This window comes from Alosa pseudoharengus, unplaced genomic scaffold, assembly GCF_046254945.1.
Source record: "Alosa pseudoharengus isolate Yale_2024_CS ecotype anadromous, Long Island Sound unplaced genomic scaffold, YU_APseudo_1.1 YU_APseudo_1.1_scf_7, whole genome shotgun sequence".
Classification (NCBI taxonomy): domain Eukaryota; kingdom Metazoa; phylum Chordata; class Actinopteri; order Clupeiformes; family Clupeidae; genus Alosa; species Alosa pseudoharengus.
The window spans coordinates 40,809,438-40,831,446 of NW_027468859.1; the positions used below are offsets into that span (position 1 = coordinate 40,809,438).

At 38.9% G+C, this 22,009-nt stretch overlaps 1 protein-coding gene across 1 annotated transcript in view; it reads left to right on the forward strand.

Moving 5' to 3' along the window:
- ncoa1 (nuclear receptor coactivator 1) overlaps positions 1-22,009 on the forward strand; it is a 189,332-nt gene that overhangs the window by 51,794 nt on the left and 115,529 nt on the right. Inside the window, exons 5-7 of the mRNA XM_076272387.1 lie at positions 4,297-4,412; positions 15,120-15,297; positions 18,795-18,968. Of these exons, the coding sequence (XP_076128502.1) occupies positions 4,297-4,412; positions 15,120-15,297; positions 18,795-18,968 (468 nt within the window). The remainder of the gene's footprint in view (positions 1-4,296; positions 4,413-15,119; positions 15,298-18,794; positions 18,969-22,009) is intronic.

A 22,009-nucleotide genomic window follows, 5' to 3' on the forward strand; every position in this document is an offset into this window, starting at 1 on the left:
GAATAACAGCACTGTGTACTGTGACAAAGGCAGGGAATTTCATGAGTTTTGAAGAGATGAAACAAAACTTTGCATTGTGCAACCAGGATCATTTCAGATACTTGCAATTAAGGGATTTTTATGTGAAGGAAGTAAAGCCAAAAGTACAATTGGACAAAAATGGTATAGCTGCTATAACAGCTGATGGAAAGGAAGGGAAATACAACATCATATGTAAAGCAGAAGTGGGAAAAAGAACTAGGTGTGAATATGTCTGGGGAAGACTGGTTGCATATATGGAATACACAACAATCCACCACATCGTCGCGTATATGGAGGGAATTCTGTTGGAAAAATGTTATAAGATTTTTCATTACACCTAAGATTAAGAGCAGATATCTGTCAGTGCCCCAACCGTGTTGGAGACGGTGTGGAGAAGTAAATGTAAACCATTCGCATGTATTTTGGCTCTGCCCTGCCATTACTCAATTCTGGGAGGATGTACACTTGGTAATTGTCAAAATCCTGGGTTATGATATACCTATGTCATGTACAGTGCTATATTTTGGTAATATGACAGGAAACATTGTGTCAAGAGGAGATCAATACCTGTTTAAAATTCTGTTAGCAACTTGTAAAAAGGCCATTACGAAAAGATGGTAGAAGCCGGATCCACCAGCTCGAGACGAGTGGTTGAAAATAGTGAATGGGATAAGTGTGATGGAATGGTTAACTCATAAGATAAGAGTTCAAGAGGAACAATGTGTAAATAAATGGGAAAAGTGGACTGTGTTTACATGTCAGCGACAGGATGAGATTTGAAATACTGATGTATCATTCATAGGAACAAATTGTAAGGTAAAGGCAAACCAGATTGTTCATGTTTTTTTTTTTTTGTATTGTTTTTGTACCTTTGTGTTGGTGTGTCTGTTTTTTCTTGTATGCCATTTGCATATATGTGATAAAACTATAAAAAATAAAGTATTAAAAAAAAGAGATAGGCCTACGTAGTAGGGTATGCTATTAGGAAAAAACTGATAGCTTATATCCCCTCCATTTTTAAAAATAATTCTGTTGAACAATGATATGCTACAAACATGTTATAAACAGCTGGGAAAGGCTGTCGCAAATCCCTCGAACAGGTGGTCAATCAGAGATTTCAAACGAACGATGGAACAACATGTCACAATGCAACAGCGCTGTTTTCCCTTTATGAAAGTGAAACCATGAGTTTTCCCACATCTCAACATCTCATTTTCCATATGGGGTCTTAAAAGCCATGTCTCCTTCTAGCCACAGCTTTTTTTTTCAAACATAGGCCTAATCTAAGCGTGCTCACTATGACGTGATAGGCGCTGTTGCTCACCTGTCCATCATCGTAAAGCCCAATTTGATTGGTCCGCTCGATCTAGGGTGAGCATAGTTGCCCCACAATGGAGCAATGCCAGACCGAACTTCCCGACCTCAAATGTTGTGGGCGGGACTAAGTTCGGCCTGGCACCCAGGCTATCATTTTAGCCCTGGTTTTAGCAAATTGATGAAACAAACATACACTGGGGGGCACTGTGTCATAAGTGGCTACAACGTCCATACCATGTTTGGCTCGAAATGGCCACAGTGATTCAGGTTTAAATCTGTCATTTCCCAATCCCACCCCACCTCTCTTTCCAACTCACTTCCTGTCAATCTTTGCTTTCCTATGTAAATAAAGGCAAAAGCCTAAAAAATATACTTAAAAAAAGCAACAACTAATGTACACTATTTCCAAAGCAGTGACAACACACCCTGCCATCAAAGCAGTGGAAGGTGGTAGGAGTGTGCATATTTTAATTCCTTATGCAGATAATATTATTCCTCTGACTAGAGATTCCACTACTTAACATCATTGATAAATGAACACCATTGATGACTATTCCAAATTAATTTTACCATAGGCACAATATGATTTACATCAGAATCAGAATCAGAAGTAGGTTTATTGCCCAGTATGTTTTCACATACAATGAATGTGTGGTCTCAAGGTGCATTACATACAATAGTTAGTATAAGTCTCTGCATTTATCCCAATCCGTGAATTAGTGAAACACACTCAGCACACAGTGAACACACAATGAGGTGAAGCACACACTAATCCCGGCGCAGTGAGCTGCCTGCAACAACAGCGGCGCTCGGGGAGCAGTGAGGGGTTAGTTCATTAACTTAACTTTAAGACGTAGGTCTATTTGATTATTTCAAATCAAATGTCAAAAGATGTACAGCAGACCTGAGGCAACACAATATATTCTTCAGAAATATAGCTAATAAAGGGCATAACAAACATAAAATACTATATTCATTATCTTTGAGTTCAGTTGAAAATAAGAAACTTTTCGACATTAGTGCACTGCCATTTTATAGGCTTAGGCTACAGTCTATGGTGCACTGTCACTAGCCACACACATCAGCGCCGAAGTTTTTAACACGCAAACACTGGATGAACAATGGATTTTATGGAGCGGCGTCGACCAAATATAACTGAATCGTGATTTACACGGCGGCAAAGTGCGATGCTGGTGTGCAGAGTTGTAGTGAAAAGAATGGAATCTAATGTACAGTAAATGAATGTCGAAAGCAGAGTGCATCGCACTAATGTCGGCATTGGTGTCCACAGCAATTTAAAACACCATTCAGCTGACGGGGAGTTCAGAACTGCGTTGGTGTTTATTATACGAATACTCTTTGGCCGGCTCGTAAGCCCAAACAAGTGTGCAGCATGCCTTTACGTAGCCTACTAAAGGCGCATCATAAAGATAGGCTACATTTAATCTGCATCACGCCCCATTTTAGCGGAAACCAAGTTAACATTATATCATTGATTTTCACTGAAGACAGCTAGCCTAATCACACCTTGATGTTACATCTAGTTATTAATTTACAGGCCATTCAATCATTTTACTAACAGGGCAGTTATGAAGAATTATGTGTATGTAACTTACTCATGTCTAAACTATGTTAGCCTATAACCCATTCAGAACGTAGCTACACTTACCATATCCCATGTAAAACGGTTAGCTTGCTAGCTAGCCAACTGTGGAACTTCAGTATAACAGGCATAGCCAATTATCTCACCTAGTTGTAGGAAAAAGGCTACGTTCATATTACAAGTGATAGAATGAATGTGTGACTTATGTTTAGTTGATGTTATGACATGTAACGTAAATGACATGTAAGCTTGCCGAACTTATAGTCAGCCACGGGCAGTTTGACTGTGCCTACATTCGTGACACTCCTGTTAGTAGGCTATAAACTGGAAAGAGTATAATGGTCACATTAATCCACTAAACACACAGATAACTCTTACACCAACCTTATTTTGTGCCTTTTATTCACGTTTGTTTCAAGATTTAGTAAGTATAAGCCCTTTTCGCTCCCCACTTTGATGCAGCATAGGTTTCCATTATCCAAACAGCTCCCTTTCCCCTAAAAGGGGGCGTGTACATGCAGCACGGTCTAGCTAGATCCAGTGTAGTGTTGTAGTTGTTCTAACGTTACTAGTTGTTGCAACAGCATGTGAAAAAACTACAAAGTTTGTTACACCAAAAATAACGTTAATCTTGCGCTAAAAAAAATTTACGCCGTTAAAATAGGTTTACGTTAACGCCGTTAATAACGCGTTTAACTGACAGCACTACTTAAAATACAATAGCACAATAAATATATATATTAGGACGAGACAGACAACCATAAGTGACAGGAAAGTGGAAGAGATATATAATCACATATCTTTTAGTAGTGCAGCGTGACTGTATGTTGTCAGTGGGGTCAAGGCACATGTGTTTAAATCCTAAATCCTAAACAACTTTCTATGAATCTGAAATGTTGAAAAAAGCCTTTTCTTCTGTAAAAGCCTTATCCTGAATTTCAGTCGAAAAAATGTGGAATGATATTTAAGTATAAGTATATATACTCTTTTGATCCCGGAAATTTGGTCTCTGCTTTTATCCCAATCCGTGAATTAGTGAAACACACACAGCACACAGTGTACACACAGTGAGGTGAAGCACACACTAATCCCGGCGCAGTGAGCTGCCTGCTTCAACAGCGGCGCTCGGGGAGCAGTGAGGGGTTAGGTGCCTTGCTCAAGGGCACTTCAGCCGTGCCTACTGGTCGGGGTTCGAACCGGCAACCACCGAAGTGCTAACCAGTAGGCCACGGCTGCCCCCGTTTTTATTTTTGTGCACGGATATAGCAGAGAAGTTAATGCTACGTCCTGGAGAATATGGTATGTAGCCTATTATGTTGAGTACTTTCCATTTCTTTATTTTTGTGTGTTTTCAGAAATGGCACAGAAAGCAGATCTAGTTTCTTCAGATGATGAGGTGCAGAAGAGTGACATATCATCAAGCAGTCAAGGAATGGTGGAAAAAGAGGCTCTTGGACCACTGTTATTAGAGGTGAGTAATGTCCCATGTATATTGAATTTGAACAGTCTGGATCCATCACAACTGCTTATCAGATATACAAACAAAGAAGCACCGTTGAGGCAGTTTTGAACACAACCAATGGCATTGCACTGATGCTGTCACTGTCACATATTTTCTTTGAAACTGAAACGTATAAGTATATATACAGTACCCTCCAGAATTATTGGCACCCCATGCTAAAGTTGACTAAAATCTGGTATAAAAAATAATCTGTTGGTGATTTATTGTAATCTCGCAATGAAAACAAATAGGAAAAATCCAACTTTGAAGGGAAGCACATTTTCTTTGAGAAAAAGGAAAATATCATAAAGAAATAAATATTTTTAACAAAAACACGTTGCTCACAATTATTGGCACCCCTGCTTATAATACCTTCTTAAGCCTCCCTTTTCCAATAAAACAGCTTGTAATATTCACCTATGACACCCCATAGAGTTGGAGAATACAAAGCAAGAGATTTAAGACTGTTGGTCTTTACAAAATCTCCCCAGATCGTCCAGATTCCTAGGTCCACACTAGTGCATTCTCCTCTTTGACTCACCCCACTGTTTTTCTATGGAGTTTAAATCAGGGGACTGAGATGGCAATGGCCGAAGTTTGATTTAGCGTTCAGTAAACCATATTTGTTTTGATCTGGACGTTTGTTGTGGTTCATTGACCTGATATATGATCCAATCATGACCAACGTTTAGTATCTTGGCAGAGATTGACAGATTTCCTTTAAAAATGTTCAGGTTTTTCATGTTGTTCGTGATACCACGCACCTTAATTAGATTCCCAAGGCCTTTGGGAATAAAAACAGCCCCACAATAGCACATCGCCTCCACCATAATTCTCATTAAGTATGGGGTTCTTTTCAGTATAGTCATTCTTCTATGTACGCCAAACACACCTAAAGTGTTCCTAGCCAAAGACCGCAATTTTCATGTCATTTGACAGTAGACCACACTTCCAGACACTGTCACTGTACCATTCGGTAACTCCTACCATTTACATTGGTAATTTTGGCGTTTACCTAGCATGCCCTCTAAATAAGCTATTAGCAGTGAGGTCACTGTTGAAGATTGTTTGGGGGACTTGGTGACCCCAAGATGACACCTTTGTCTGTAACTCTCCAATAGTGGTCTTTATGGATTTTTTTGCCTATCTTACCATCCTCCATACTCTACGTGGGGGCGAGATAACCATGGGTCTTTGTCCAAGCATGTTTGTTAAATTTCCAGTTGATTAGAACCGTTTAATCATTGTTTGAACTCTAAATATAGGCATTTTCAACAAAGTTCCTAGTTTTTTATAGACATTCACTGACTTACAAATGTCAACACACTTTCTTTTTATTTAAATTTAGTGTATTCTCTTGTCTTTCTGATGTTGGAAAATGACAAGAGGATTCAGCCTCTGTGTCACTTTATTTTCATACCTTAGTGAAAAACAAAGTAATGAACTACCTCAGAAAGTTCACAGACACTCTGATTAACTTAACAAAGTTGAAATTAGTTAGGGAAATACTTCTGTTTTTGTATGTAAGATTTTGTTGGGGTGGCAATAATTGTGAGCAACGTGTTTTCGTTAAATATATTTATTTATTTTTTGAGATTTTCTTTTTTCTCAGAATAAATTTTCTTCCCTTCAAGGGTGGATTTTTCCTTGTTGTTTTCATTGTGAGAGTACAATGAATCATCAAAAGATTATTTTTTATGCCTGTTTTTAGTCAATATTACCAAAGGTGCCAATAATTCTGGAGGGTACTGTAAGTATATACTCTTTTGATCCTGTGAGGGAAATTTGGTCTCTGCATTTATCCCAATCCGTGAATTAGTGAAACACACACAGTGAGGTGAAGCACACACTAATCCTGGCGCAATGAGCTGCCTGCAACAACAGCGGCGCTCGGGGAGCAGTGAGGGTTAGGTGCCTTGCTCAAGGGCACTTCAACCATGCCTACTGGTCGGGGTTCGAACCGGCAACCCTCCGGTTACAAGTCCGAAGCGCTAACCAGAAGGCCACGGCTGTAACAACTGTATTTACAACCTTTATTGACAAGAAAGATGTGTTCCTAGTATTTCCAAAAGAATTTGGCAAGATTGATAGGATCCCAACCCAAATGCTATTGAGAATTGGTTTGTTGTGAGTCAGGCTAGTTACATGACAAAAACTACTTGTAGTATGTAAGGTTTATTATGTGTAGCCCATCAGAAGGGGGTAAAAAATTAGACGAAGCCTACTCAAAAGAAAACCCTTTACAAGAAGACCAGTTATAAATTTGTACAATTAAACATTTAGTACAGTGGCATTTGAATCGTTATTGGACAGAATTTCCTTGCAGAGGGAAAAAAAATAAATTAAAAATATAAATAGGTATAAATCATAAAGAGGCTCGTCACCTTCCCTTAAATGGTGCATGAAATGACAGTTCTGGGGATGTTGCAATCTTAGTTCTGTTTCATTTGAAAGGTGCTTGATGGATTTGAGGTCAGTGCTCTGTCAGTTATTTCACACCAAACTCACCCAACCATGTCTTTTGATTTGTGCTCTGAAGCACAGGCATGCTGGAACAGAAATGGTTCTTCGCTAAACCTCACAGCACTGACTGGGCACAGCACTGACTTGTAAAGGTCCCATATTATTATTCTTTTTCAAAATAGACCTCAGTCAGAATAGACCTACAGTATGGGTTGCACAAAACATGTCCCTGAAGCTGTTTGCACAAAATTCTTCTTAGATTATATATGATCAGCAGCTCCATTCTCGCCACTTTCAGTCCCTTTCAGAATAGGTTGTTTTTGGGGCCTGTTGCCTTAAATGCAAATGAGCTGTTGTTAGCCACGCCCCACTCCGGAACTGATTCCACGTTTACGTCAACGGGCAGCATGATTGAAAGCCAGGTAATACGAGTCGGTGACACCGCGATGGAGGATTCTCCACCAGAAAGCATCTGACTGCCAGTGATAAAATGCAATTTGTTATACAGAAATAATAAAGAATGTGTGACAGACGTCATTGCTGGTTCTGTTCTGAATTTCTGTAGTAAAATCAAGTTATTAGAGTTTAGCCGAAACAGATGCTAAATACAATAACCATTAGCAGAATAAATTCAGACACCTGCATGTATGATGTAGCATAGCCTAACAATGTTAAATGATAATGGGTAAAACTTTATTTGGGTCGGTATATAAGCCCAGTAGAGGTAATGGAGCCTGGGTCACTTCTAGCGTAGGCTAGGCTACTCTATATGGCCTTCAGTCTCGTACCTACGGCCAAATTACAGTTGCGGGGATATCCTTTACTAACCCATGTGTCATATTGCTTAAATATGGCAACAAGAACGAGACATGTGGTGTTTCTGTTTGTATTCTGTATAATATGGATGATATCAGGTGCGTAAAAAATGTTTGGACTGTCAATGCTCTTTCGCATAGTGCTGATTGGAAACAATAGGCTACGACCAAAATGGAGGATCATAGACAGGAAGCGCCTAACCCTAGTTGGTTTTGCAATAAAAAGCAAAAAGGCGACGAACGACCGTTTAGCCTACCTATCCTCATGGTTGTGGAGGATGTGTTTTATTCTCAAGATGGCCTAATGGTGTAGCCTAGGCTACTGTCTACGAAGACGTAGGCTGCCTAAAATACAACTATCTACAGCAGGGAGATAGTAAGTCAAATACATTAGAGGGCCAAAAAAACAAATTTGCTACAAGCCGAGGGCCGGACTGGTTCAATGTTTATTAAAACATATTAAAATGACTGCACGTAACCTATTGAACCAAGACGTGTACTGTATTTTATTTAATGATTAAATGAATAATGACTGTGACTGAAGTGCGGGCAAAGTTTGCACAGAAATGTATGATTTTTCCCATCCTCACCGACCTTGTCATAAAACTTGTTTAAATGATCATATGATGCCTCCTTGCTGCTTTGTCGTCTACATCAGCCTTTCTCAAACTTCTTTGACCTGAAGCTCAGTCAAGGCATACTTTGGGGTCATAGGGCCCACCTACATGAACCCACCCCTCCTCCCACCCCCCATCAAATTATCATAATGATATCACAATTAGAGCCCGACCGATAAAGGATTTTGAAGGCCGATACCGATACAAATATTTGTTGATTTAAAAATCCGATATTCCGATTTATCACCCGGAGAGAAGAAATACTCTTTTCTGATTGGCTGGCGGGTGGCCTTTAATTCTGAATAACAGGACACCGTTCCATATCAATGCTTATGAATGGTAACTATAACAACCATAGTAGGACGACGGTTGCAGCGCTCTAGAATCTTTTGGTTGCAGGCTTCCCAACAATGGAATCAACTGTAAACAAGCTAACTGTCCATGCTAAAGTTGTACAACAAGCTGAACTAGTGAGCTTCTTTTTAAACAGAACCGCGTGTTTCCAGTGTTTACAGTGGCAACCGGGTGATAAGCGGGATAACGACCTTCAAGGTGTGTCCAGTTATACGGAATTAATGGACTTGCGCGTCGGGGAGTTTTTGCCCCTCGCCCTCGTCCATTAATTCCGTATAACAGGACACCTCGGCGGCCGTTATCCCTTACATATCGGCCGATATATATATTTTTTCAGAAACGCGCAACATAACATTAACAGATTTCCCTAACATTAGTTATTTGTAGTTATTTATGAGTATTGACTAAAATAATATGATAATGCATTTCAAAAACAAACTTGTTTATTTTTAAATAATATTGTCACAGTGGAACAGAGGAACATCGAAATATATTAAAGTTCTGATAAATAAAATGTATAAAAATAGAAACTTAAGATATGAAACTTAGTCTTTTGAACAAAAACATAATAACAACAACCAAATCAAAGTTACCAGTATTAAAAGACTAGTAAGCTTCATAAATATAACTTTGAACTAAGACTTAATAATTACAAAAAATAATGACATTATTACTATCATCATCATTTGTATTATCATTAAACAAGATAAAGGTCACTCTTAAATGTTTGAGTGTGCGTGTGTAATAATTAGTCCCTATTGCCTTATAAGCTACCTTATAAATACAATGTCAGCTTGCTTATCCCTTTACCTGCACTTTTAAAATTATTTCCATCAAGCTACATCAAACCATTTTCAATCATCAGTTGCTGCCTGCCTTCTTAAACCTACTATTTAGTGATCTAAATCCATTATGTAACTCGTTAATGCTGCGGCTGAACGACAGTCTGAAACACACACTTGGCGTCATTGGATTTCACACACGTGTAAAAGAAAAGCTAACTTTTATGCACAAGCTACGTTTTGCACAAGCTACGTTTGATACTTTTTCCCTATGTCTAAATGTTCACTCCTCGCACGTCTAACTTACATTTTACAATGCAGGGACTGTAACTACAGATATACTAGTTATAAATCATTACTTTATTTAGGCAGAATAAGTTCGTTGTGGTTTCCAAGCTCATTAATGTTAACGTTAGCGGTCTTCCACTGATATTCATGGCAGCTAGCTTTGTGGTTAGCTAGTCTATGATGAGCCCTGATTTAGCAATGGATAACGTCATACTGCAAATTGTAAAACATACGCTTTCAAAATAACAGGCCGGGGAGAGATGATACGTCTCACTGCTATAACTCACGCTATTAAAGAAATACATCTTCAGTGACATTGTCAAAAGTTAAAAGGACAGACAGTCAACTACACTGTAACAACGTAACGTAATTACTAGCTAATTCCGCTTCACTCTCGGCTTATTTAACAGCAGCAAAACTGGACATTGTTTTCACGAATTTTGTCATGCTTATTTGAGTTAAGAGAACTGATGGGGATGTTCTTTTAATTGTTATTTCAAGCAATGTATGTCTCGTGACCAAATCACCATGAACACACTTCATGATCTCACTCGCAGATAACTGGTTCTCTGCCCGACTCTGGCTGGATCATCAGGTTGCAGGATGTGTGGCGCGTTATACACGAGTGTTGCCAGCAGGGACGGTGTAGAGTGCCCTCTGGTGGACAAACTATACAACGCCAACACTCATGACATGGTTGAAGGGTGTTATGTCCGTTTTTATTTTATTTTTAAAATATTCATTTATCGGCTATTATAAATGCCGATACCGATAGTTTGGAAAATGCCTAATATCGGCCGATAATATCGGCCCGCCGATAAATCGGTCGGGCTCTAATCACAATTATTATTATTTTTATACTAAATTGCTATACATGCACTTCAAAACAGTCAATGTTTAAAGTGCTAAGATTGTTCACAAAAGTTTGTGAAAACATGCACATCAGAGTACTGCTTTACTATAATTAGGCCTACAATAGTTTAATTGTTTTTGCATGATGCTTGCATGAGAAATACTTCTCAAAACAACAGCAGTTATATGGGTGCCGTTGTTTTGGGATGTTTCCCTCATGCAAGCATCATACACTGATAGAATATTTATATGCTATTTAATTACATTTAATTTGAATGCCTGAATGTAAGGATTCAGGAAACACAATACCAGCTTTTGTGAATGGTAAATGGCGGATCAGATCATGCGTAAATCACTGATCTGGAGATCTTTAACTGTCTCTAACTAAGACTAATTAATAGCTTTTGGCTGACTTTAATACTTAATGCCAAACAGTGTTTTATATAGTCTGTGCTCTGTTTTTTTATTGAAGTTGCATAAATCCACGTCGTTCAATAAATGTCGTTTCATAATTAAATAGCCTTCCAAAAGGGTGAAGCTTAGCTTTGCTACCAACGTGCACACGCATGCATTGAATAAACGCTCATACAACGACTTAATTCTATCCCTCTATGTTTGATGACACCAAATTAACAAGTATTTCCTACTAATTGCAGAAATGTTTGTTTTCTTTTTCTGTCCGCGGCTCCTTGATCAATTGCGCAGCAAATTATCAGACGATGGCCCGGGAATAATTTCACTCTGCAGACCATTGTCCACATTGCGGACCGCGGCCCATAGTTTGACAAATGGTGACCTGCATGCTGCCATATTAAGGCCTTTTTACGGTGTGTTTTAGCCGGGTTTTCGCGTGGAAGGCTCTGTAGAAATCTAGCGCCCTGTTCAACGAAGTTAAACTGAAAGAGCGTGCAGTTCACAGACACCAGAATGAATGAGTTCACAGTAACGTTCATCAGGCAGTAATACAGTACGTTCAGTTCACGTTCGCTCAAAATATGAAAGAGTTCAGGCACAACACTGGGGAGGGGGGTAGCTGAAAGTTGACACTAACAGTTGCCCTGACTGAATACTGATGAATAATGAAGCCGAGGCCCACTTGCGGCACCGCAGTGAGTTCGCGGGCTACCGTTGCATTGTGGGGAATGGAGTATTGGTGCGTGCAAAACAGCAGCCGGCGGCTGTGGCCTGCGGGCCGGTTCTGGCCTGCGGGCCTTGACTTTGACATGTCTGATCTACAGACAAAGGGGAAAAGTGCAGCATTTTAAACATGGCAAGAATATTTTATATTATGGGATAACGTTTTATTGATGCCTGAAATGTTGACATTGCTGAAATACAGAGATGTAGCCTACTGAGAGGCAGCTGCAGACAACGACATTCAATAGGTTCAATTTGTCCCTTGCCTACCAGGTGGATGTAAACAAAGCTATAGAACCTAGAATACGTCACATGAAAAACGTTAATATGGCTCTGGGGTGGCTCTGATGTAACAATAGGGGAGAAATCTGACCAGCTCACAGAAGTGCATGGTTTCTGACATCATCTCTCAACTAGTTATGGGATGGTTATGGTTATGGGATTTTGCAGACGCCTTTGTCCAAAGCGACACACAAAAACAACATAATATTTAAAATTTTAACAGGGAACAGATTAGAATGTTGGTCAAACTATAATAAGGAGAATAGCAATAATAAACAACAATGTCAATTCAATCAATAGCCTAATAAAATAAGCAATAAAAAAAGGAAAAAAAGCAATAATAAACAATAATGTCCATTCAATCAATAATATATAAAAAAACAATGATATGGTAAGACTATACTAAGGAGAATATCAATAATAAACAATAATGTCAAATTAATCAACAGCTTAATGGAAATAAAACAATATTATACAAACCATAACGCATAAGAAGTGCTTAAAGAACTAATGAATGTCTTTAGACCCCTCTTAAACGACCCAAAACTACCACAGGAACGGAGAGCACTGGGCAACTCATTCCACCAACATGGAACCACTAAGGAAAAGAGTCTTGAATTAGACCTAGTGTTTATGACTGGTCGACATAACAAACGCTCATCAGAAAACCGCAGTGGGCGGTTGGAGATGTAAGCCTTGATTATTGAATTAAAATAACTAGGAGCAGATCCACAAAACATAACTAACCCACAAAAACTCAATGCATTTGATTTGCATTTGGAGTGTTTGTAGAAGCATCAGAGACCCAATTGGAAGTACAAAAGCACAGAAAAAGTGAGTTTTGCATAATACGGTCCCTTTAATGAAGATTTTAGTTGGGCAGCCGTGATGTTTTTATTTGCCCTGGATTTCCCTGTATCTTAAATAGGAGTAGTCTGAAATGATGCTCAATAAATTAGCATTGCTGCAACTGTAAGTGCTCCTGCTTACTTGCTGCGCAACCTTATAGAATGGAAGTAGCCTAGTCCACTCGAATGCTTGCAAAGTTGAGATCAAAAACAAACTTTTCACCGGCTTTATGTAACTTATCGTGGTAACATATGTTACACGTTGTGCAGTAAAGGCCTATTTAATACTTTAGTAATTCAATCACTCATTTAGCATATTTTCCACCGGACATTCTGTCTGTTCAATTTTTTTTCTGCCGGACAGCTGTATGTAAAACTGGCCAATTTTCAACTGTCGCCAGCTAACGTGAACGTTTGTAGTAGCCAGAGTGGTAGGGAGCAATGTTGAATTACTGTGTATTAGGTTTGGTGTTTTCTTACTGAGCTAGGTCATTAGCTGCTTGTCAATATCGACTATTCATGCAGGGCATGTAGCCTAAAACTATATACTACTACTAATATGACACCGACATTGAATGCTTGCTCAATTTCAATGTAAATGGAAAAGTATTTTCCAAGAAAAAAAATATTTGTTTGATACTATAGTAAACACCGAGATAATGGCATGACAAAAGAACAATATTCAGGAAAACAAGTCCTCAATCAGGGCATTAGTAAGCAAAGAGGCTGGCACTCACCATACTACACAATGTGTTCTAGGCTTAATGTAATAATATCAGTAATGTCTGCATAATGTGTGTGCCATCATGAATAAATACAGTATTAAAAAATACAGTATTTTGTCTTTTTCTGTTTTCTTCTCAGGCTAGTAGTACCTTTTCTGTTGTGATATGAGGCAATATATACTGCTCAAAAAAATTAAGGGAACACTTACAGTTTTCCAGAATTGTAAAAAAACACTGTACCCGACAGGTCGGGTCGGATTTGGACAAATATTTAGAAATTATACTCAGGTTTGGTTCAGGTTCGGACACATCGGTACGATATGCATTGGACATTTTACATTTAAAATAGCTTATTGTGTTGGGTAACCAACAGGTCTGTTTCACAAGATGGAAGGTTTTTTTTTAGAATAAAATTTAATTTTAAAAAGGACCTAACAGCCTTCTTCCTGTGTGCAAGATTTGTTTATGTTGCCGTGACAAGGCAAGACAGACCATCTTGGGTGACGTTAAAAAAAAAGTTGTTAGACTATCGGGAGATTTTAAGACCAAAGAAAATTATGGGAAGTCTAGGCATACTAGGTGGAGGTATTTGTGTTGCATAGGCTACCAGTATAAGGCCGTCTCGTTCAATTGGAGGAGAGGATTTCCTTGAGTTGCCCCAATTAACGTCGATGCTGCATATAGATCAGTGACAGAAGGACCGTAGTTTCAATGACTGTTGCAGTTCATTTCAAGACTTACATTTTCAAGAAGTTTGGCAATATTAAGACTAGAATTCTATTTCAATAGGCTATGCTTGCTTGGACCTCCTGTGTTAATGTGTGTGACCTCCTGAGTGCGTGCACGCTCATCTGATGATTCTGTAGACTTCCATTTTGACAGTTGTTTAATAGGTTAAAGACAAGCTATCCACAAACGTGAACATTTAATCACTAGCATGGGAATGACTGAGGCATCATTTGCGTCGGGCTCGGGTTGGGTTCGGAAATAAAAATTAAAATGCCGGTCGGCTTAGGGTCAGATTCGGACGCAACTCTGTCGGACGCGGGCCGGGTTCGGACAGAAATATGCGGCCCGAACCGCACTCTAACATACAAACCTATAGAGGGCTAGTCATGCTAAATTAACAATACCGTGATATACAGTGAAACCATCAAAATCTTAAGAAGTACTGTGATATTCATTTTTTGTCATACCGCCCAGCACTACTATGTCAGTATCATGATTGAATTTACTGAGTTCTTCAGAACGACCCCTACTTTCATAAATGTTGGTGAATGCAGACTGCATGGCGAGATGCTTGATTTTATACATCTGGCATTGGGTCTGAATTAAATATATTGTATCCCAATACTTTTGTCCATATAGGTTTGTGCGTATCAGTTATGTGGCACCCAATTGGCTTGTCATAGAAAGGTGGTGATGGGCGGTACCTCATAACTTTCTCCAGGTCCATGGTTTTCACTCATCACTTGTTGTGGCACTGTGTATCCTTCTCTTCAATTTTCTTCCAGGCCCTAAATGGCTTCTTCTTTGTGGTGAATCGGGAGGGTCGGATTGTTTTTGTATCTGAGAATGTGACTAGCTACCTGGGTTACACCCAAGAAGAACTGATGACTTCCAGTGTCTATAGTATCCTTCACGTTGGTGACCATAATGACTTTGTGCGCAGTCTGCTGCCTAAGAGCTTGGGTGAGTCTCAATCTTTTCTTTTCATTCTTACTTTAGATACAACAGAGTATAGGGTCGAGGTAAACTCCATCAATTTCTTCATTAAAAAGATTAATAACATTAAATCTCAAATTCCTTCCCTAAATTTAAGTGGTCTCGTATGAAATCCTCCTCTTGCCACTCAGATGTTTTACCTTCATACCTGTTTAAGGAAGTCTTTAACATCATTTGCCCTGTTGTTTTGGCCATTATCAACAGCTCTCTATCTACTGCAGTGGTCCCCTCTAGTTTTAAGCATGCAATTGTCCAACCTCTACTAAAGAAGCCCAGTCTTGATTACAGTGACCTGAAAAACTATAGGCCTATTTCTAAATTACCTTTTGTTTCAAAGATCCTGGAAAATGTTGTTCTCTCTCAGGTCACCTCTTACTTGAATGCTTTCAACATTCTAGATAAATTTCAGGTTTTAGAAAACTTCATAGCACCGAATCTGTTCTACTTAAGGTGCAAAATGATATTCTTTGCTCAGTAGATAATGGGTCTTGTGCCCTTTTAGCACTTCTTGACCTTAGTGCTGCTTTTGATACCATTGACCATAGCATCCTTTTGAAACGTTGTTGAGGTTGAAGTTGGTCTGCAAGGGGTGGTGTTGAAATGATTCACATTATATCTGAATGATAGAACATTCTCTGTAAGATTAGGTAATTGCTCTTCGTCCATTGCTCCTATCAAATGTGGTGTCCCACAGGGTTCCATTTTAGGCCCTCTGCTATTCTCTCTATATATGCTGCCTCTTGGCTCCGTCTTTAAGAAACATAACATTCAATATCACTGACTCTCAATTGTATCTGCCATTAACAGCCGACAGTTCTTGCACTTTAGAAAGCCTGTTTAACTGCCTTAATGAGTTGGATGGCTGCACATTTCTTACAATTAAATGAAAAGAAAAGAGATAATTATTTTTGGTCCACTCAGCTCTGTTCCTAAGATAAGAAATGCACTTGTGCCACTGGCTGTAAATTGCCACAGTGAGGTCAGAAATCTAGCTGTTTGCCTAGATTCCTCTTTAAATTTCAATAAGCAAGTCAGAAGTGTGGTTAAGGGAAGCTTTTTCCAACTAAGACAAATAGCTAAATTAAAGCCCTTGCTCTTGTATACTGACTTAGAAACTGTAATCCATGCTTTTGTTACATCTAGTCTGGACTATTGTAACTCTCTGTATTTAGGTCTGAACCAATCTACCCTTGCTAGACTTCAATAAGTCCAAAATGCAGCCGCTAGCAACCCTAAAAACTAAAGGTGATGGGGCTTTTCTGTTGCTGCCCCTAGACTCCCTAATAATCCCGAATAATCTCCCTATAGAAATTAAGTCCTGTCCCACCATCAGTAGTTTTAAATCATATTTAAAGACCCATCTATTTTCTTTGGCCTATAATGTCCATTAATTTCTCCCCTTGTTTGTTTATTTATCTTATTTCTATTTCTTTTCAGCATTATATTAACTGGCATCTTTAACTTTACTGTACATCTTTCTCTAGGCCTATAGTAGTAGTAGTTTCAGTAACCATATGTTCTTTTATCTACAATCATAATCTGTTTATTATTATTATTATTATTTTATTACTATTATTATTATTATTATGTGTTTTCATTTATTTATTTTTATTTATTTTTTTGTCATTTATATTTTAGTTTTTATTAATGTATTTATTGATTTTATTTTTTTCTGAGCACCTTGGGTCAATTACATTACCTTAAGTGTGCTATATAAATAAATGTGACTTGACTTGACTTGACTTGACATCATCACCTTTTAGGGCTTCTCATTCAAAAAGTATGTGACACAAATTCATTATTATTATATACAGTATTTTTTTAAATTGGGCTTGATTTTCAAAAAGCCCGTTTTCAGCAAAATTTGGTTATTTGGTCAACAGTCCCCCCAAGGTCAATAGCAGAAGTAAATAAATTATTTTATTGGAAATAATTTTTTCAAGTATAGCACAGCTTTTATTTTATGAACAATAAGGGTTGAATTGTTATAATTTGGCACACTGATTGGGGACAGTCCCATGATTAATTTCACCAAGTTTCATGCCGGTACCTTGAGTGCTCTAGTGCCACCAACAGGTAAAATTTGGACGTGCGTTCACACATGGAACTTTTGACCCGTTGGGCCAGATTTTCAAAAATGAGGTATCATTGGAATCCTTGTTTAACATAGGAACAAGTTTAACATACCCTATGACAGTAACATACCCTATGACAGTAATTTCCGCCATGATTGACTTTAGCAAGAGTGAAACAAAATTTTCACAGTTCACAAATTTTGTCAGATCGACACCAAACTTGACACACATGATCTTTAGACCAAGCCTCACACAAGTTGTGCTTTTTGTCTTCATATCTAAAACCATTCGCCCGTAACAGCCAATCAAATTGGGTGGCAGAGCCGCCAAACAGGAAGTGAGCTCATATCTCAACAACCCTTTCATGTTTCATAACCAAACTTAGTACATAGACTTATGACACCATAAGGAGCACGATCAAACATGTTGGTGACCTTTGACCTCTAGGGGGCGCTGCAATTAGCAAAACTGCATTTTGGCCTGTAGCTGTTCATGTGTTTGGAAGTAAAACTTACTAGTTGTGTTTGTTAATACTATGGGAGGTCTTAAGGCCGACAAATGCCATTGGTGATGTCACTGTAATCGATCTGGCTGCCATCTTGAATTATTTCTGAAACACAAAAACATTTTCACAGGTCACACATTTGAGCCGATCTTCACCAAAGTTGCCACAAACCATCTTTAGACAATGCCTTATCAGTGCATTACTTTTTGGATAAATTGACAAAATTGTTTGTCCGTCACAGCCAATCGAAATAGGTGGCGTTGCCGCCAAACAGGAAGTGACCTTATATCTCAACCAATCTTGGGTTGTTTGACATGAAACTTGCTGTGACTGCTTATATGTCTGATGCAACAGTATAGTGTTGACATGGCAACTCCAGCTTCTCTGCTTGGCCCCCTCATTGCTGCTTGCAGCTATATTTTAAATTTACATGTTCTGCAGAAATATTCTGAGGCAGCTGTGGTACAGGTAGTAGATTTAAATGATTAACCCTGCAAGCTGGATGTACTCGAGTCCTCCTACTTCTAGTCACCACAGGAATAAAGTCATAAGGGGTAACACCTGGGTGTAACAGAACCAACAGGGTAGAAAGAGGTCCTGGGACATAATGTAATTAGTCATTCGTTTTATTCCTGTTTCTCGTTATTCCATTATTCCATTGAGTGATTTACCCCACACTCCTCTACCGTCATAATTTGTCCAAATAATTGTTTGTTGCCATTTAGGATAATTAGATATTGGATATGGGATTTATTTATTTTATTAGATATTTCTTGTGTGTGTGTGTAAAAATGGTGTTGTCTCTTTATGAATGTTAATTATCATGGAAAGTTTCCTCCTCTAAATAATCTTGTAAACCTTGATTATATGTGGGGTATTTACAGTGAATGGAGTGCCATGGCCTCAAGAATCAGGTCGAAGGAACAGTCATACCTTTAACTGTCGTCTGCTGAAGAGGCCACCAGATGAGGTAGACTCAGAGAACCAGGAAGCACGTCAGCAGTATGAGTCTATGCAGTGCCTCACTGTGTCTCGGTCTGTGTTGGAAGAGGGTGAAGGTAAGAAATTCTTTGTGTTGTAGGAGGTAAATGAAAGAATGGGATTAATTAATTGTGTAAAGAAATGCATACGGAAAGTATTCACAGCGCTTCACTTTTTTCACATTTTGTTATGTTACAGCCTTATTCCAAAATGGAATCAGTTTTTTTTTAAACGTTTGCAAATTTATTAGAAATAAAGAACGAAAATATAGTATGTACATAAGTATTCACAGCCTTTGCCTTTGCTTTGTTGTGGCACCTTTGGTAGCAATTACAGCCATTTTCAGATCCCTCCAGAGATGTTCAATGGGATTCAAGTCTGGGCTCTGGCTGGGCCACTCTAGGACATTCACAGAGTTGTCCTGAAGCCACTACTTTAATATATTATCCAGTTTAGAGGGACGGCCAGCTCTGTGCTCCACTGTGGTCATAAGGACTTTTAAAACCGCAGAAATTGTTCTATACCCTTCCCCAGATCTGTGCCTCGAGATAATCCTGTCTCGGAGGTCTACAGACAATTCCTTCGACTTTTTTATGCATATACATTGAACACTCTAGCGCCACCACCAGTTCAATGCTGGACATGCGTTCTTGCGCGTGATCCTTGACTCTCTTGTCTGATTTTCACAATTGAGGTAGCGTCTGAATCCTTGGACCATCTCAAGTTCATCGATCCCTATCCCGTCACTTTCCGCCATATTGGACCCCCGCCATATTGGATTTAGCCCAAACTCTACAAAAAGTTTCAGCGGTCACACGGAACTTGGTGGAGATGATCTTCAGACCGAGCCGCACAAACGATACTTGTCAGATTTTTCAAATTCCACTTTATTGGCCCATGACAGCCAATCAAATATAGCGATGAAGCTGTAATACAGGAAGTGGGCTCGTATCTCAGCAACACTTTGGTGTATGAAGTCCAAACTTGGTAGAGGGACATGGTAGCTGATTGTGAGGACATGCAAGGAAAGTGGTCTCATTTGGCCTCTTGCTGTGAGTGCTTGCTCATGCCATGGCAACGCCGTTCCTGCTATAGCGCACTGCTAGGCCCCCGCATTGCTGCTTGCAGCTATATTTATCATTGATCCCCTGACAATAAAAAGACAACAACAAAAACAACAAATGATTATTTGGGGAAAACAAGCTTAGTAGGCTAGGCTGACACCGCTACTGCGTCCACAAACCAATGATATCCGGTGCTGTTCTCTTTTCTGTTCTCTAGTTGTCCATGGGGAGAAATACCCTGGAATTCAGTAGACTTTAAGCACTGTCTGTCAATGTTGAATTCAAGTTAGATGTAACGTAAGCTAAAATAATGAATAGGGCCAATTACATTACTTACATTACTTTAAAAAATTGCGATTTCTGTCCACATCTCTCTTAAACATTTGGTGCCTATGTTGAACATTCCACTTTCAGTGCAGAATTACCACCTCACATACAAAAAAATAATGCTATCAATCACCATTGGAGCATACTTTTACTCTAAGGGACTAGTTATAAAAAGAAATACATGGCAATTTGGTAGCATAGCTTGCAGTAGACAGTAGCATACAGTCTTTGAAATACCTCTCCAGCTGTATATCCAATTATCATCAAAATTTGATTTTATTCACATAAAAAAATATTTTTGGCATATTTGTCTACAAGATGGAGGAAATTGAAGAGTGTACAGTATGACATTTTCTGAATCTTGCTATTTTACAGAAATTATAGGCTACTTTTCTGAAACACTGTTTTTCTGAAACACTTTTTTTACATACAAATATGCATTAGAATAATATGACCCATTATACCCCACAGACAAGAAATACTGTTTTCTGCTTTAATTCTGTGTACAGAGAAAAGTAGATCTGGTAAGTAAGGGATAACAGCCACCAAGGTGTACAGATATACAGAATTAATGGATGAGGCGGAGGCAAAGAACTCCAAGACGTGCGGCGGAGGGGAACTTCCTCCACCAAGTCCATTAATTATATTTATCGGGACACCTCAAAGGCTGTTATCCTGCTTATCTCCCCTGTTGCTTTATTTTTGCATTTTGTCCTGTGATATTTTTAAAGCCCAGAAAAGAAAGACAAGGATTAATCTACAGGGGAAAAAACAGTTGATTTATTGTTCATGAAAAAGTAGAGCTTAGGCCGCCCTAATTAGTTTGGTTGTCATAGTTACTATTCATAGTATCTGCCAAAAGCTAGCCTTACTGTCAGTTTGTGCGGAGAACAATGAAACATTAGCATGTCGCTGACTTTGATTTTCTTCTTAAAACACACTAACACGCAAGGGTTGTTCCTTAACGTTTTATTATGTTAAACTAATAGCAGGGACGGTTCTCCCTATACGCACACTACGCAAGTTGCGTAGGCTCCGCAAGTAAGGCCCCCTCCCCCGTCTCCCCTTGAGTCAAGCTAGTAGGTATACAGTTATAGCGACAGTGTCTCATACATTAGGAAGATGAACATGAAACCAAATTAGCATTCAGGGCATGGAAAACGGAAGTAACTTCACGAGAATGAACAGCGGGAATAGCAGTCGGGTAAACCTGTGTTCGTTCCATGGTTTGATGTCTAATATAACCACATAACCTTCGCAGTTTTGGAGGAAATATTTACAGTTCTTATGCAGGGAATGCAGTATTTTGGACACAAAAAAACTGCATTGTACTGCATAGTACTGTAATTTACTACAGAAATGCAATATTTTGGACATGAAAATACTAGGCTACTGCACTGTAGCCTACTATAACTGAACTGTATACTTTGAAAAAACTGCAGTTATTTATTGTAAGGGGATATGTACAGCAAACATCAAAAGCAAACAGCCCAGACCCTAAAACTGGGCATTTATAGCTGTGAAGGTCCTTTATGGGGAAAAACACTATTGGTAACTTCCGTAGACATCCAAAATGGGATGGGATGATTGTATGGAGAGCACTGAGGTGTCAGATGTATAAAAAAAAATGGTTTCAGAGTTCAGGTAGGAGGGCCCCCCAGGATTTTGTCTAGGGCCCCATGGAGGTCTGAACCAGCACTGACTAATAGCACATGCTCTGAGAACAG